The sequence below is a fragment of the Chiroxiphia lanceolata genome, chromosome 11 (genome assembly GCF_009829145.1).
Source record: "Chiroxiphia lanceolata isolate bChiLan1 chromosome 11, bChiLan1.pri, whole genome shotgun sequence".
NCBI classification, from domain to species: domain Eukaryota; kingdom Metazoa; phylum Chordata; class Aves; order Passeriformes; family Pipridae; genus Chiroxiphia; species Chiroxiphia lanceolata.
The window spans coordinates 6,200,580-6,218,972 of record NC_045647.1 but is presented as its reverse complement, the minus strand read 5'-3'; the positions used below and the strand labels follow the sequence as shown (position 1 = coordinate 6,218,972).

The window sequence follows — 18,393 nt, the reverse complement described above, 5'->3', positions numbered from 1 at the left end:
ATGAGGCACAAGATTCTGGACCATTACAAGAATGTGTATTTCTATCCAATACATGTGCTGTATTTGCTTATGGGAACAGCACCACTGTCCTTTCAGGGTAAGGCTGCATGGGTTATTGTCTGGGCAGGAAGCAAGGATGCATGGCAGCAGCCCCCACTTTTCTCAGATGCTCTGAATCACTCCTTCCCTGAGGAATCCTGGCGGATTCCCAGGCTGTGGCAGATACAGCTCTGTTTGTTCAGGTGCTGGCTGCACGCACAACGAGAGCAGAGCAGTGGCAGGCCAGGCAGCCACTGCATTTTAGGGTCAGCCACAAAAAAAAAAAAAAAAATCACAACCCAAACCACAAAAAAATCCCCACTTGCACAATTTTTTACAGATATCCAAACTCTCCCTTAAAGGTTTACATGCTCTGCCCGAGACCATATGCCAGGATCTTCCCTCTCCCTAGCATTCCTTCAAAAAAAGGTCCTTCTAAGACACAGTGAACAAAATCCATAACTGTTTTACAGTTTTCCAATTCACATCATATATAACAGTAATGCAAGGACAAGCTGAGGGAGCTACTCCAACTGTATCAAACTAGGGCAGAGATCTCTTCATCTGCTGTACATCAGCTTCAAAACAAGTATATGTCAGGGGCTTTATTTATCAGGTCACGTTCTCACCCTGTTTTGTGGTTTAGAGGATGGAGAAGCATAAAGCAAACTACCCCCATGCAGCTGGGACAAGACAGGGGGTTCAAAAAACAATGTGAGTTTTGTTGGGTTTTTTTGAAGGAGGAGGGGGTGGAAAAAATGCAACCTTTCACAGTGAAGTGACTGCATCTCTGTTCCAGGTCATGGATATTTGGAGGCAGAAAGCAGCCTGGGAGATGAGATTTGCTAATTCACCCCTTTGGGCCCCGGAGCAGTGACCACCTGCAAAGGGCTGTGCTATGAACTCTCTATTCCCACAAGCAAACTATTACTCACGCAAATAGTTCCACTGCAGTCAACAGGACTATTCATGTGAGACCAGTGTGACCCAAGGGCTCTGTTTTCACTGTCTATTAAAGGCTTCTCTGTGGTCACTCACAGGACCAAGCTCATCTGCCTCTCACATTGACAGACTGCAACCACTGACCCCGGAGCAGTTCGAGTGTGGCCTCGGAGCATCCCTGAGCCCCGGGTACCAACCATGGGCAGATGTTAACCTCCTGCCAGGCACACTCTCACAGCTCTTTCATGAGGCAGCCACATGGATAAGAGGTGGAGATCAAGTATACTCTTTAGACACTTTCATACCAACTGGATATAAGCAAGGGCCTAGATCTGATGATCACTAAGGGGTTTTGTTGGGTTCAGTATGAACAGCACGAAGGAAAGCCTTTCTCCTAATGTAACCAAAACCCACCACATCCAGTGAGATACATATTCTCTTTGAAAGTCTTAGAAAGAAATTCTTTACAGAGAGGGTAATCAGCCATTGGAATGGGTTGCCCACGAAGTGGTGGATTCTCCGTCCCTGGAGGTTTTTAAGATGAGGTTGGACATGGAACTTAGTGCCATGGTCTAGCAACTGTGGTGGTAGTGGATCAGGCATTGGACTTGATGATCTCAGAGGTCCTTTCCAACCCATCTGGTTCTATGATTCTATGATAATTCTGCACTAGCACTGTTTATGTAAAACTGTCTGACTCTTAGATGACCTTATGCTGTGTGTTAGATCCACTGAAGTAAGCCATGAAGTTTTTAAAACATCTCTCCCTCACTTTGATCTCCATTTACTCTCACTGGATCTTGACTTGCCACCAGATGATGTTGGATATTTTTTGCAATACACAAGTTCCAAAGCCTTCAGAATTTCATTCCATTAGGAGAGCAAAATGTGTGGGACAGGCAGGATTAGAAGGTAGTCATCTTTAAAACAGAAGCTGTCTTATCTCTTCAGCAGATTACACAACCTGCTATGACATCAAAGCAAATTAAGATTCCTGAAGACAAGACAGTCTCTGTTACAGGCACAGTATCCCCATCAGCAGCTGGGTGGTTCTAAGAAGACCAGCTCTCTTCTGGCTACACTGGATGTTTCATCAAGACTGTGCTCTGCAGTAGCTTTTTAAATGATGTATTTACAAAGGACACAGATCCATTAGACAGGCTGTGCAAAGCATCTCTCATTGTCTGGCACAGCTTCCCTGTAAGGAGCTTCCCTGAACTTTTATGAACTCAATACCAGAGCACAACCTCATGGCCCTGTGTGCAGCTCTACCTCAAACCATCTCATCAGTGATTATCTTCAGAGCCACTGAGTGCATCCCTGTGAGGGTGTGCACCTGTGAGGGTTGGGGCCAGGTATCTTCAGCCCAACCTGAAATGCAGTTTGGCCACTTCTCTGGCACAGGGGAGGGAGAGGAGCTCTAAGCCACTGAGTACAATCAATGCTGATTTTGAAACAGCCAGTCTGCAAGCACTCATGGATGTGCTAGTCCCTCACCCCCTTCTGCAGCTCTCAGTCCACACCACAGCTCCTGTCACTTCTCACATTCCCTGACCTCAGTCTGGAGCAAGCACTGAGAAGGGCTGCAAAGGAGAGGAGAGGCTCTTCTGAGTGCTGAACTCTGCTAAGGACGAAAATTGTCCTATGGGAATAAAAAGAAGGGGAGTCATATAAGGTAAACAGCAGTTTTCATACAAGAATGCAGGAAACCACATGGCTCTGCACCAGCTGCCTGAATCGGGTCGTGGGCTCAGCAGAGCCTCTTTGAAGGAAGGCCTGCACCAGTATTTGAAAGGGGTCATTCAGTTGCTGGCAGATGACAGTCAGGTCAATGTTTCCATGTCCTACAGTTTATATCTTCAGTCTGCTACTCTCTTACTCTGCCACTGGCTTTCTCTCTTGCACTTTTAACTCAAGGGCTTTCTTCTGCTGATGATACATGCCAGCCAAACTCAATTTTCTATCACAAATTAAATGCATAAGCCACTCCTTGAAGCCAAGAAAGAGGCCAGTTGCACCCCTACCACTGTGCTGCTCTGAGGAGTTCCTGCTCTCCACAGCCCCACACTTGCACAGCACTCATGTCAGGGCTGCAGCCCAAGCCCTCCCACCCTTACCAACGGCCTCAAAGGTGAGGCGGGTTTGTGATAAGGAAGAACAGACACTAAAAATCAGATCCAGCCCAGAAGTGAAGCAGTAATCCTGTCCCACTCCCAGGCAGAAACAGCATCCTTCTTTCATTTTCATCGCAAGCAAGTTTTGTGCTTTTAATCAACAAGGACGGCATTTTCATTTGACAACCAAGAAAGTCCAAAAGCACAAGGCATAGAGGCACTTTTAGCCTTAAATCCTGATACTGGTTTTAGTTTCTCTTTGTGGAATAAACGATCAAAGAAGATCCACCACAGCCTAGCGAGTGCATGCATTTGGTGGGTGCTTTTGTTTTGCTTTTGTCTCTCCACATGAGCGAGGAGGGGAAAATACACAGGCAGAGAAGAAATTTAAGTGCAACCCAAATGTGATGGCTCTGCCCACAGTGCTGCAATATTAATCCAAACTGAAACTGCAAGCAGACTTCTTGATATGCAGTGTCTGTGCCTCTGAGCTGTGATGTGACACAGGGGCTTTTCCTACCTTTGACAGGAACACAACAAAACCACATGGATTTAACTACACAGGAGCGCTGATGTTAAGGGAGGTAAATAAAGGACAACACACTTGAATATATCTACTCTCCAGACCATCAGTCTCACTGAACTTGCAGCAGAAGCTGCTAAAAGACTTGCTCCCGGAAGAAGGCAGCAATTGAAGAAACACATTTTTGACTGGTCAGTCAAACTCCTGTTAACACTTGAGAGATGCAGATAGGCTGGCGGGTTAGTCTGTTCCAACATGACACACACTTGTGCTCTGTTGAAAGGGCTTATCTGTCCTGTCAGCAAGGTCACCGGAACTGGGATTGCCTCTGGGCAGACTCCACCGAGCTCTGCTCACACTGCTCAGCCTGCAAGAAGGAGCAGCTCCTGTGTGGAAAAGCAATGGTCAAGCTAGCGAAGAAAACAGCTGCTCTTAACAAGTCTAGACACCCTGTTATTAATAAAGCCTGTCAAGTAGGAAGGGTGCTTTGGAAACTCCAGAACAAGGTGCCAAAAGATCCAGGGAACTGAAAATTTGAGCTCTGGAGTAGAACTGCTACTGTGCTAAGCCAGGCTGGTGTAAAACACTGTCTGTTCAAGCTTTCCTGGAGGAGATCTTGTAAAGTCAGTGGTAAGCATTCACCACCACTGGGCCAATAAGCTCTTCAAGTTTCTTTAATAAGACCACTTACTTCTTCAGTTCCTCTTATTTTGAAAAAGATGACAGCTCTCTTAATAAAACAATCTGGAGGGCAAAAAAGTCTTCAGTAAGACCACCAAAAGTGTTCCTTTTCCAAGGCACCAAGGATTACAGAAAGTCCAGCACCTTGACCTGACTGCAGTTCAGCAACTGCTTCCATGCAGAGTGTGACCTGCACTATAATGGACTGGAGACGGTATATTAAGTCTAAAAATGAGCCATTGATAGATTTTTTTACCCCTCTCCCCAATTAATTTTTCTCTGCTCATATCCCACCACTAACAATTGTCTTTTCACCCTGTGCTCCTGTTTCACTTTCCAGCTGCCTTTGCTGTTTTCCCCCACATGCAAATGAACATTAAATGGTTTGACAGGCAGAACATGTACTCACCCAACCACTTATTCCCAATCAATATTCACGTGGAACTCCTGTTAACAAGCAAGAGTTATGCACACACTGTGAAGGGAGGGTGGCCTCTTCAGTGATCACTTCATTAAAGGTATGACAGATCACTCTCTTGTCTACCTTAGCCAGCAATCACATTCTCCACGCTGCACACCCCCAGCAGGGCTGGTTTTGCAACAGTAAGATAATAACTTTTGACACGATCTCTATTGTTCACCTCTGCAATTAACTGGAGGATTTGACATGGCTTACAAATAACAGGAAATCCAGCACATAGCCAGCTTTTATTCATGTAAAAATGACCTTTCTGTAGACTTCTTCTGCTAATTTTTTCCAACCTGCACACAGCAGGATCACATTTTAGTGAATGCTGTTTACACTAATGCTTTTTACCCTACACTATTTCTAATGGTGCCATAGAAGTAATGATGGAAGTGTTAAGAGTAGTAGAGGATAAAGTAAATTGCAAAACTGATGTGGTTCAAAGCTCGGTTTGTAAAATGAGGGCAGAATTAATTCTTTAACATGTTTGAGCCTTCTTATATGCAAAGGAACTAAACCACACTGCCCATTCTCAAGCCTTCCAGGGTGCTCAAAGGGTAACAAAATGGATGTATTTTGAAAGTGCTTTACGCCACCCTACTTAAAAATAAAAATCACAATTTTACCCCCACCCTATTCTTTCTTCTCACTGTGCATCTTTTTGATGCTCTGAGCAAGCACCACTGGTCTAACAAGCAAGACAGTCCTCACTGCCAGCTGTCATTCCACCTGGGCAATCTCAATGGGGAAGGAAGCACAAGAACATACTGATAGCTTCCTGATTTTGTGCAATTTTAGTTACTTTAGTTAAATTCAATTATAAAACTGAATCTCCCAAGCTTTCAGAGAGAAAACTTTTACGTTAACTTGCTTTTCTTGCAGCTTCAGCTTTGCTTTTACTCACCTCTGAGCAAACCAAATATCCATTACTAGCAGTTTTTAGGCAGGAAACTCCAACATGCTAAAGAAACTTTCAACTCAGCAAGTTATTTATATTTGAAATCTGCTCAGTCTGTGAAGACTAACAAAGGAATTGCTTTTGTAGACATGTGCTTTATTTGCCATATGCCATTAAATGAGACAGTCTCTCTACCACAGATATTAATAGTAGAGTTTGGCCTATTCTAAGGCTCAAATATGAGGCTATTTTTCATACTGACCTTAACAAAAGATCATGGCTGCAAATGACCCCAACAACTAATCTGGGCTTGATCTGTAGAGGGACAGAACTTGGTAACCATCTTGTGCATTGCACATAATATGCACCTGCCCCTGGAAAACGCACCAGGAGATGCTTTACATTCATGAGTTACATCTGCCCTGAGGTAGAGAGGTAGATCCTCTTCAGCTCAGAGGAAGCAGATCCACCCAAAAGGAATTTACTTGTTCTTGGGGTGTAATGAATATGTGGGTCACACACAAAAAGATCCTGTTCCAGTATGCCAACTCCTAACCTTGTGCTCTGTCCCACAAGACCACTTGTGTCCTCTCCTTCCTCCAGACAAATACGAGTCCAGCCATGTGCTAAGCAGCACACAGATACCAGAGCAGACCTGACCCAGCTCAAAGCAATTCTCTACTCACAGAAGAAGCTGCCACAGCTGCAGAAAATGCTTATCCTCAAGGGGTAACTGCTATTCCATGAGCTGCCACCAACTTTCACTATCTTTTTCTTCTGGACAATTTTTGCACTCCTCTATATGTGCCCAGATTACTTTCTGATGCTCTTTTGTTGAGTCTGATAACTAAGTGCTGTACTGCTGTTGCTTTTCTAGAAGAAATGATTACTCATTTCCCTGGAATAGCCTCAGATCCTTTGCCATTTCCATGTGCTCATGTTATATCTAAAGGCTCAAAGAGGACATGCAAATGATTAGAACAGTTCCAACAGCCCAAAAGAGAAGTCAAAACAGCATCTCTTCTGGTGATTGGGAGCACATGATTAACGAGAATTTCCTCCACTGGGAAAGGCTCCTGCAGTCTTTGGCCTCAAATATTTGCAGACTTTTACACACCACAGCCTTATTACAAACTCTGAGCAAAACAACCAGGAGAGGTGGGTTTCAGAGTATCTTTGCTGCATGCTGAACAGCCTGACTGCCAGCATTTGCTCTATTTCCCCTTTCCATGTCAGTACATTCACATTCAAAAATAGAAGCTCAGTAGTGTAGCCTGTACTGTGGACCAAACCCTCAGAAAACAACCCTCTCTCCCAGCTCCAAGGGGAATTGCCTGAGTAAACACTGGAGGACTGGCCCCTGCAGACATTACACCCCATAAGCGATGCAAACAGGGGGTGGGGGGGGTGAATCTGCTCCCACTTATGCATCTACAACCTGCATGTATCACTTTCCTTAGTTCCCAGAGAGTTTTCTTTGTGCCAGTAATCAGGCAGCGTGGTTTTCTGAGCTGCCCAAGGCACGTCCTGCACACAATCAGAGCCTGCTGACTTCAACCAGACCCCGCACACGGCTGCGTCTGAGTCATCTGGATTTTGTGCTTATGAGCACAAAACCTCTTGCTGCGACCCAGATGGAATTAACAGAGCAGTCTCCTTATTTCTGATTGTTAGATCATCCCTTTTTAACTCCAGCAAAGATGACTTGCAGATTAAATCTCTTGGGGGTCAAGGCAGTTGTTGTGTTTGTACAGCAATTAGCACAGCAGGATCCCAGGCCACAAATGGCCTCCAAGGCTATGTCTATACTATGGTGTCAGCTCAAACCTCCGTTCCTCATTTAAGCCAAACTTCCCAACTATCAACAGCACCTACACAGAAGTTTTTACTCTGGCTTAGCCAGGAACACAAAGTGAGCTCACAAATCGTGTAGAGACCAGCTCAGGCTTCAGCTGTGATCTATAAACAGCACAGATGCAGCAGTTTTGAGCTCTTTCCTCTAACAGAGATCACCAGGAAAGGCTGCCATGGGCAGAACTGGAGCTGCTGTTCTGATGCTCAAGCAAGTCTTCATCATCTTAACTTGAAAAGCAAAGATGAACTGAAGTCACACATCTCAACATTACCAGATCCTGAGAAAGCCTGCAGAAGGAAAGTCTTATTTGCAAGATCCACCTGTATCAGCACAGCACAACGACTGCTTGCATTGTTTCAGCTCACGTCAAAATACACGTCTGTCTTGGGTGGAAGGAAAACAGCAGCTCAAAGAATCTAATGGACTATATGGGTCTTCAGAAAGAGTCTCTGCAAACATGAGTGAAATACTGCAAGCAGCATTGAAGTAACAGCTGCTTTTCCAAGCCTTCTATTTGAAAGGATGAGGCAACAGCTCCAGGAGTAAGATCAATAGCATGATCCTGATTCTGCCATATTAGGGCAAGAACCAGTCAACTCTCATCTAGTACAAAGGTCTAATGAGATACAAAGAAAATCAAAGTCAGACAAGAAACAAGGGTCATGTTACTAACTATGTGACTAATTTAACCAGAACTATAATAAAGTCCCCAACACTTGGACGAAAAGCTCTCCAAGAAACCACGCAAGTCAAATGGCAATGACTTCAATGCAGAAATTACTGGCTGCAGTCTTTGACCTACCTTACTCCTGACATCCAGATGGAATACCATAGAGTACCACCCTTCTTTCCATGGGGACCATGCTGCCCCAATCAGCATCTGAGCTCACTAGTCCTTACAAGAAACCCTCATATGTTCCCTGCCACTCCCATCTTCCAGTTCTCCATGTATTTCGTTTTCAAATTTTACATAACATATTTTGCCTGTGGCACAGTAGATCACTTACCTTTCCCCTATTAGCCCTCTGTTTAATCACAGTTTAATGTGAATTGATCTTTACATTAACGAGTCTGTAAAGAAGATTGATTTTCTTCAAGAGACTTTTCTGCTCAGTTTGGCAGCAGAGTAGTCCTATTGATTTCGCTTTCCCCAGTAAATACACTGCAGTGTCACTGATTCACTTCTTGTGAATCAGCTAATCCTATTTCACACTCCTTTGCTCCAAAAATCCCTTCTCTGACTTCCTTGTTATCTGTGCTTATTCAGAACAAGATGATGGGGCCAAAGCATCTCAGACAGCTTTGGGTGTTGCTAACACACAGCTGACTGTTGTGGGTCACCATCCCCTTTGTTCCTAAATGGCTGGGGGCTTAAAAGACTTCCAGCAAAAGAAAGTTATTTTTAAGTGTTTAATCTGTTAACTTCCTTAATTCCTAGCCAGCTAAGGATGTGGGACAGTGTGCTCTGTTTACCATGCTTGCTCCAGAGATCTGGTTCGCAGGTTGAGCTCTACAGCTGCCCAACAGCCTGTGCTGGTGAGCCTGAGTCAGAAGATGCTGCCTGAACCAGGCTGGCCACCTTGGAACCAGGGCAGAGGACAAGGATCCACCTCCATCATCCTGTGCAAATATCCCCAAAACCTTCCAGGATGCATTTAGCCACATGCAGGTAGACGAAGCAAGAGACAGGCCCAGAGTAAGGGCTGAGCTCAGGGGTTTGTAGGAAATTCATAGTAACAGGGTTGATTGCAGCTCAGGTCCTCCTCTTACCTGGCATGCTGGCAAGGCTGAGAGTCCTTCCAGGCCAAGTTAGCAAGGAAGTTAGAGATAAACAGACTAATTTCTCCTGCAAATAGGTAGTTTCTTCCATCCTCCCCTTCCCGACCAGATCAGGTAACAGAGTCTCCTCGAGAGCCTACAGAGTTAACACTCTTGCTGCATTCAGATGGGAAACCCTCAGCCAAGAGCATGTCAGTGAAAACATCCTGCCATCAACTCCCAAATGTCCAAGTCTAGGAACTGCAGCTAAATTACAAATGCTGTGGGAATTTCAGGCAAGGTTCTCCTCTCAGCTATTCCGATGTAATTTCGGAATCAATCCAGACTCGGTCTCTCCCCCTCCCAGCTGAATTTCCTGGCTTTTGTTTGCACTAACAGATGTTTGCATTTAATGTCTGTCTTTATTTGGTAACTCGTACATAGATTATTTTTCCCTTCTGTTCTATTAAAAGCTTTATCAAGTCCCTTATGTTTGCTCTTGTTGAGATGAACGACTTTGGCAGCATTTTCAATGTGCAAGGCAAACAAACTGACTCTTCGAGGAATAATTAAACTGAACTAAACTTCATGGCAGTGTATTAGGGCAAAGCATTTTTGATACATATGTTATGTCTGTGTCCATCTGCAGCCTAGAACATCCAAACACTTGCAGAAAGCTTTGAGAATTCTCTCTGCAACAGATTCTCACATAAATACTCAACTGGCCCAGGGTCCACACACACGTGGGGTCAAGCAAGTTTTGGGTGATGGAGACAGGTATGAAAAACCCAAAAGCAGGGAATGCAAAGTAAAGCTCATTAAAGAAAATCTTCATGGAAAACGTGAGTTTGGCAGTATGGCAGATTTCTTCCCCACATATCCTAAAGGAGAAAAAGTCTCTTCCCCTGTTTAAGAAGAGTAAGAGATGAAGTAACTCATTCAAAAGGACTGTTTTGAGTGACAAATATACAACCCTTGCTTTTATAATACATTAACAGCCCTTTGGAAATACTTAACCACATGCAATATACAAAACCTACTTCAGAGGTTTGTGAGGTAAACACACTTCACACATTTCTAAACACTGAAAAAAAAAGGAAATGTATTTATTTTTCTTCAGCAGTAAGAATACACTGTAACACTATACACTCAAACATAAACCAGTTTCTCAGTACACAAGTCTTCATTATGAGTCTTCACTCTGGGTTTGGTTTGGCAGCCTCCCCAATTATTACTTCACAGATTTGAAGGCCAGGAGAAACCAGTATGATCATATAATCTGATTTCTTACATCGCACAAGGCTAAATAACTTTACCCACCAATTTGCAAATCAAGCCCATTAACCTGGAGTTGAATTGAAGGACCATCTTTTAGGAAGCTATCCAATTGATTTAAAGACTCCCAAGGATGGAGAAAGCTTCACTTCCTCAGCAAATCATTCCAATGTGAGTTAGTCAGCAACATCGATTGAAGCAGGTACTTTAAAACATCTTTCTAAGTTATTTTTATCTCTGATAAAAATTAAAAGGAAATGCAAGGGGGAAAAAAGTGGCATTCTCTGAAACAAGCTAAACAAAGAGATCCTTCTTGCAGAGGTATGACAGCAGCATTACAAATCCCACTCTCAGAGTTATTTATGTGTAGCAGCTGAGAAGAGCAATGCAGATTTCTGGAAAGTGATACTAAGCAGGTCTGTTTAGAATACCGTCCTTTTATCACTTGGCTTTGTACCTTCCCCTTCCCTCTGCACCACTCTGAAATTTCAGAGGAGCTGTAAATCTACTGCCTTCCACCAGTGATTATTCCTCCCTTCCAAACTGCTCATTTCATTTCAGGAATAAAAAACCCAAAGCTCCAGCAATTTGGTCCTTTGCCAAGGGCTAAATTAATAGCAAAAATAACAACAGGGGCTTGTGAAACTCAGATCATCTATAGACTTCACGAGAAAGAAAAGCTGATCTTGGGGGGCCTAAAACTACATCCTGGATGGCAAATTCTATGCAAGCTTTCCACCCACAAATCAGATTTCTGGAGCTCTTTTTTGAATCCTGATGCACAACACACAGGGTTATGCAGCAGCCTGGTGAGCTCAGATCAAGTGGCAGGCAGATGCCTTCTCGTGTCAGGGGAGGCACCACCCTGCCCTGTAGCCCCCCAGACCACTCACCCAGACTGCACATGTGGTCACAGAAGCAGGGAGAGGCGGTGGCAAGGGGCAGAAATCAAACAAGATGGTTTCACACCAACTCCATGTGACATTCGACAGGCCCGATAACTGCGGAGACACAACCCACCCTGCGCCCAGGAGGTGAAGTGGTTATTTATGCATCCAAACAGAGATGCCTGCTGGATCCAGCACTGATGGAGCACTTTGGCTCTTGGTAAGCCCTGCAGGAACACGGTATTCCCAAGAACCACATCAAAGGCACCGTATCTCAAACAAAAGCTAAACTCACTTCATGCCAGGAGTGAGATATGGACACCAGTTTGAAGCGAAGATCCTTAAACTGAATTAAGGCAGTGAGGGAGTAGTTCTGTTTTGCATATTTTAACACTGCCTAATGGAAGAGCAGGAAGAGTGCCAGTTCACTCAATTCTGTCCTTGATTTAAGTGACAGGAATGTACTTTTAGTCAACAGATCAAGGCTGTCTCAGAGTAAGTCAGAACCCTTTGAGCATGAGAAGCCAATCACCTGGTTGTATGGTGACAGGTATTTTCCACTACAAAAAGTAGCAAATCCATGGTAAATATGGATACCTGCCTGCAGGTGTACACTGCAGGCTGGAAGCCATCACTCAAACAGTTCTAGCACTTTGCTGAAGTCCCCATTAGCTGTAAACACTTCCCCTTCCCAGGAACTTGGGAGGTATCATGCATACCTCAGCAAAATTCCTTCTTGGTGTGCATTACAAGCAGACACATGCAAAAATAATTTTAGAAATCCACACTTAAGGTATTAAATAGTTTGATATTATAATGTTTTTATTCCCTTCAGCAGCACCATCAACCCAAGATCCTTGTGGAAGATACACAAGGGCTCTCAGGTGTCTAATGCTTCTGTGGTCATTTACACCAAAGTGAGGAACTTCAAACCTTCTGCTGGAACCTAGCTTTACAACCACTGCTTTCTCAAAATAAAATTTAAAAAAAAAAAAAAGTTGAAAAGAGACCATAAAAACAGGTCTGGAATGAGTTCCCTGAAAGATGAGGATGTGAACAGTCTCTGGCTTTAAGAGAAAAGAAGTGATCAGAACAGGACCAGGGAGAAAAAAAGAACAATAAAGAAAAGGTAAAATTATATACTCCTTTAATAGCACAAGTATGACATAATGGTTGAAACCCAAAGGCAGATGAAGAAAATAAAAGTTTTATTCAATATGCAACCAACATGTGGAATTTACTGACATAAGTTACCACTGACCATATGAACAACATTAGCTCGGCCCAACTTCATGCTAATTGCGCTACTCCAGGTGAGGTTTCTTAATTAAGGTGCCAACAGCCCGTTAATGAAATCTAGACTCAGCAGCAATGAGGGTGACACACAGGAAACCCTCAGAGGTAGCTAAACCCACCCAGAGAGCCCAAAGCTGGAGGAAGCTGCAGTGAACTTACAGGTGGAGGGAACGGACGCTGGAAGCAGCAGATCCCAGGGAGGGAATGGTGGTCAGCTCGTTGTTGTCCAGGCGCCTGCAACAAACAGAAATGAATGGCTAAAGCAAGCAGCCTGTGACCAAGCCTATGGGAGCAGGGGATGGCCATGGCACTCCCTTATCCAGCCCCCCACGTCTCCAGGAACACTGACATTTGGGCAGAAATGACATTTGTCTGGGGCTCTGATGGCCCCACCTTATTCTTTAATGCATGAGAGCCACCACCACTGGTCCCACAGTAGTGTCTTTATAAGATCAAGGCTTTTTTCCCCCCTTCCACCCACTCCAAGTTCCACTGAGGAAGGCATTGTGCCACAGCCCTCCATCTGCCCAAGTTTCCAGTCATGACAGAGGCAAGCCTGAGACAGGAGACTGTTGGCACCTACAGCCATGGGTCCCACTGCCTCAGGACACGGATTTAACCCCCTCCCCAAGCAGCAAACCTCACTTGTCCCTCCATACCAGGTCAGGGCCTGGGGGCACAAGAGAGTGCCAGCCTCAGGCATCCTCTCCACACCAGGAAAACCTCTGGAAATCCCACAGGGATTTCCCCACAAAGCCAGCTGCACACACACAAAACAGCGGTGCTGGCCACAGTAATGCCACCAAAAACAGGGGACCTGCTGCATCCGGCTGGGGAGCACAGTGCAGCCCCCCAGGGTCACTGAATCACAGACCTCCCACTCCTGCAAACACCAGCACAAAAAAGGTCCCCTTCAATGGCCTAATGTTTGAAGTGTTTTTCTGACTGAAAACAGATCCTTGCCATGTGACCGGCTCTTCCTTGGTTTAAAGAGCCCTTGTTTGTATGGTGAATTAGTCAATTAATTACTGTAACAGTCGCTTGTCTGGCTGCTTGAAAATTACCTAATTTCTCAGCCACGTTGCCCGCTCCCCCCTCACCACCACATGCTGAAGCCATTAAACCCAAGCCCCAGCCAGGCCGAGGTGGGAGGCACACGGGGGCTCGCCGGGACCCCCACCCACCTCTGATCCCATCCATCAGCCACTGGTGACCTTCAAACTGCTCCCTTTCCTCGGGGAATCTTGGAAAGATCACAGTCTGAGTGCCAGAAGCACAGCATCCTGTAGCTGCACAGCCTAGGTGTGCTAAGCCACGGGCACGAGTTGGGGCAATCCTAAATTACGTTGCTGGGGGTTTTTTTTCTTCTTCTTTCCTTTCAAACTATTTTTGGCAGGTGGGAGAGCGCACTGGTACATGCATCCCAGAGCTTCCCTTCTGGCTCCTCCAAGAGGAGACAAGATATTTGATTTCACGAGGAGTTCCAGGCACTGCTGGGATAAAAGCTTTCCTCAGCCTCAGCTCTGCCTCTGACATTATGCCCATGCCTTAAAAAATGTAAGGGGAAAAAAAAGCCAGCCAGATGCATTGCAGTTCAGCAAGGAGCTCCACTCTGCAACTAAAAGATCACTCTTGCTCATATTACAGCAAGGTCTAGAGCTTCCAAAGCTACAGAGTAAGCTGGACAGAGCATTAAAATGCTTATTTGTGCGATGTCTTCATTAACATCTAACTGAGCATCTTTTGAAAAGCCATGGGAGAAGGAGGATAACTAGGCCCACCCCCTGCTAGCCTGGGTCAAGTCTGGTTAAGCAGCTCCAACACCAACAAGCATCTAACAACTGGTCAAAGCCTCCTCTGACATAAGTGTGATATTCATATATCAGCCTCCTGTCATGTCAGGAGTCAGTCAGAAGTGGTTCTCCCACCTCGTTTTCTCTCTTGGCTCACAGGCACCAGTTGCTGACATAAAGGAGACAGCCAAGTTCTGTATTTGCCTGGGATTTCCCACTCATCTTCCCCTTCTCCCATGTAAAGGAATGAAAAAAAAAGAAAAATAAAGAAAGAAAAGGAAAAAAACCTCAAACCAGAACAGTCAGGCTCAACAAATTTAAACTTTCAGTCTCCTTTCTCTTCTCCAGCCCTTGCCTTCGATGACACAAACCCGCTGCCTCTGGATGCTGAGGCAGAGGAGGAGGGGGGGCCACCCGTATAAAATATTTACAGTCCAGTTGCCAGGCTGGTGTCAAGCTGAAATGGAGCCTGCTCAAAAATAGCACAGCTCTCCAGAGCTTTCAGTAAAAGGCACTTTAGAAAATAAAAGGTGAGTTGTTTGGAGAGGAATTTTAGCACAGCTACTACCTTCTTTGTTACAAATGAGGCTGGAAAATCTCAGAGCCACGCAACCATCACTTTTGTGGATCCCATGATCCATATGACCTGAGGAAACCCCAGAAAGGACCACAGGGCCTACCCCCAAAGGAGCACCCTCCATCCCACCCTCCCAAACAAGGTACAAGAATGGGTGGACCCCAGGGATTGTCATTAGAGGAAGCCACCAAAAGAGATGAGAGAAAGCACAGACTGAAGGAAAGTAACATCCCACCCCAGCACACCCCCTGAGCTTCCACCACTTATTTCAGAGTACGTGGGATCACAGTATTTCGTGCCACTTTGAGACACTAAATTTCATCCCACAGAGACTTAAAGCTTTAAAGGAAAGAAAAGCTGCTCAAACCACAAAAAGGCCACCAAAACAAACCACACAAACAACTGCCTAAACCCAGGGAAAGGGAAAAGTGTAGGGTAAGTTCTGCTATTACTTTATCACAATCTCAGTAAAGCACAACAGAGCATCCAAGATAAGCTATGAAGTTTAAATCTTTTGGTCTGCAGACATTTTCTTAAAATCAGGGGAAAGCAAGATGTTTTCAAAATACATCACACTAATTATTCACACAGAGAGAGAGACACAGAGTTTTAAGCCTCCTGTAATGCTCAGGAACCACAGACACCATGTTTGAAGCATCATGGGAGGTTTCAGGTCTTATCAATGCATCTATTATTTGGGGCAATCTCTTTCCCTGAGGGTGCCTCGGTTTGCCCAGCGCAGCATGCACAGCAAAACACTGACTTGTTCTCAAGACATGCCACAGCATGATGCTTATTTCATGAATGTTTGTAAAGCGCTTAAAAAATCCTCAGAAAGGAGATGCTCTGGCAATACAGATGTGGTTCTCCTTGTGAAATGAAGTTTATTTCAGTGGTCTGTGGTTTAGCTGTTATTGAAAAGCAACCAAGATTGGTAGATAGGGCTTTTAATAGAGCTTCTCCCTCACACTTTCCAGAGCCTGCCTTCCAGGCTCTGCTCCAGACCTCTGCCTCCCTTCAGTCTCCCATTTCTGACTGCTCCCTTTCCCTCCTACTCAGTCCTGTGCTCTCTCCCTGCTCCCTAACCCTGCCTTTCTAACACAGCAAGCAGCTCCCATCTTCACCATTACTTTGTGGGCTGCATTACCTCCCCCAAAACCCTGACACCTTTTTATAGTGTCTAACTGTTCAGTGCAGGGCTTGTCCTGCCCTCCACACGTGCACCACTTTGCACAAGGGAGTTCCCTCCCCGAGGAATCAGCAGCCATACACATTTCTCACCCCATTCCCCTGAAGTCACATGCCTTCAGGCACTTCCACGAATAAAAGCTATTGCTAAGCCACAGTCATGTTAGGATAATTCAGAAGTCTCATGGGATCAGGGCTGCAATTCTCTTCTTTAAGCCCAGAGTAATTTAAAGCTTTCCACAGTTTAAGGAGAAGCTGAGAAAACAGATCCTTTAGGCAGCATTTTGCTGACCTGCATCACTTTCTCTCTGAGGATGATCATGAGGAACTGATTTCAGAGCACTGCAGTCACTCCTGATGCATATTCCTAACTTAGTCATGATTCCTAGCAAGTCCCTACTATTAGTGTAAGCAGGGGAGCCAGGGGCAATCAGGTCAGGGGAGAGATGCTACAGTAATCCCCATACTCCAATGTGGCATCAGTCAGGCAGAGTTCCACCTTCTGCCTATTTCAGAATCACAGGATCTGGCCCCTCCTTGAGCCCCAGAGCCAAAACTTAATGAAAACTGACAGATGACAAGAGAAAATGCATGATACACACAGAGCACAGTATTGTTTCTGAAAGGAAATGTTTTTTCAGTTTCCCATGAGGCATCAGTAGCTCTTCAAACAGAGCCCAAACCTCAAGTATGCCAGCGATTCACCAGTCAAACACGAGCTCATTACCTCAACCCACCGCCTGCAATTTCAGTCACTTTCGTTTTTCCAAACCCAAAATCGGAGCTCCAGGAATCCCTGTGAATGGTTGACTCTGTGAGTGTTAACTGCTGAGCCTCCACACAGATCAGGAGCTTGGAAATCCTGCAATTCCCTCCCCAAAAAAAGTTTATTTTGCCAGCAAGGGGGGTCTGGCAGAGCCACTGAGTCCTTCACCAGCTCCTTCTCTTCCCCACCGGAGCAGAAGACAGCTCTGCTGTTCTAGCCTCTCCTGGCAGACTTCAAACAGAATTTGTTCTGGTTCCAAAAGGAGCACAAATGTCTGAGAAAGGAGGAGACACAGTTAAGTGCTTTGTTATCCACTACACTACACCTTTGTTTCCTGGGAGATGTGGGCTAGGTTGGCATCAGGTATCACAATCCAGGCTGTTCTGCCTTGCTTCAGGGTTATCCTTTCAGCAAGGAGCTTTATGTGTATGTTCAGGTGTGTTGGCTGAACTACTCCCTGGGAGCATTGCACAAGACTGAGGGAAGCAAACTCCAATGATTTCCAATAACAGCTCTGCTGTTTTAATTGGAATGTTGTGTTCTGCTAATTGATCAGTTAAAAAAAAAAACAAACCAAAAAACCAACAAACCAGCACAGGTACAATATGGAGAAAAAAACCCTCCACACCAAGTCAGACTTCATTCAAGTTAGCTAAAGGAAGGTGCTGTCTTAGGAAACAAGATAAAATTTCCTTCTGGCCCACAAGCTGCCCTGGCAAAATACAATTAAAACCTTTGAAGGAATACTTACACTTCCTGCAGGTTCGACAGCTCTGCAAAGGCAGAAGGATCAATCTCCGTCAACTTGTTGTAGCTCAGGTTTCTGTTAAAATAAAAGACAGTGGGATCAGCAAACTGCAGTTCCCCTGCTCAGCAAAACACAGTCATCTTAATTATTCTGGACTACACTGGGAGGGTTTGGGTTTTTTTAAAGGAGAGAACTTAAATGGCAGAGCAGCACTTTCCTGCTGAATACAAGAGTGAGTTTAGTTCCATGACAGAAATATTATCTAGCTCTCCCCAAGCTTCTCCCTCCTTTGCATTAGATTAGTGTGGTTTTAATTTGTCTTCGTATTACACAATTACATTTATTATTTTACTATTGGTTATTCACAACCACAAAACTAATCACAGATGAATAGGATATTTCCTGACAAATTAAAGTCTGAATTGAAACAATCAACAAACCGTCCACTAAATATTTTATAGCTATATTCACATGGAGTATTTTTTCATACCACTGTGTGTTACACACAAAATGTGCACATATAGATACTTATACACTTACTATGCGTAAACATAAAATATATTCTACATTTTCTAACAAGGTTATAT

General features: G+C 44.7%; 1 protein-coding gene across 1 annotated transcript in view; it reads right to left on the bottom strand.

The window, feature by feature from the left end:
- LRIG1 (leucine rich repeats and immunoglobulin like domains 1) overlaps window positions 1-18,393 on the bottom strand; it is a 93,491-nt gene that overhangs the window by 38,126 nt on the left and 36,972 nt on the right. Inside the window, exons 2-3 of the mRNA XM_032698791.1 lie at window positions 17,810-17,881; window positions 12,894-12,968 (exon numbers count right to left, since the gene is read on the bottom strand). Of these exons, the coding sequence (XP_032554682.1) occupies window positions 12,894-12,968; window positions 17,810-17,881 (147 nt within the window). The remainder of the gene's footprint in view (window positions 1-12,893; window positions 12,969-17,809; window positions 17,882-18,393) is intronic.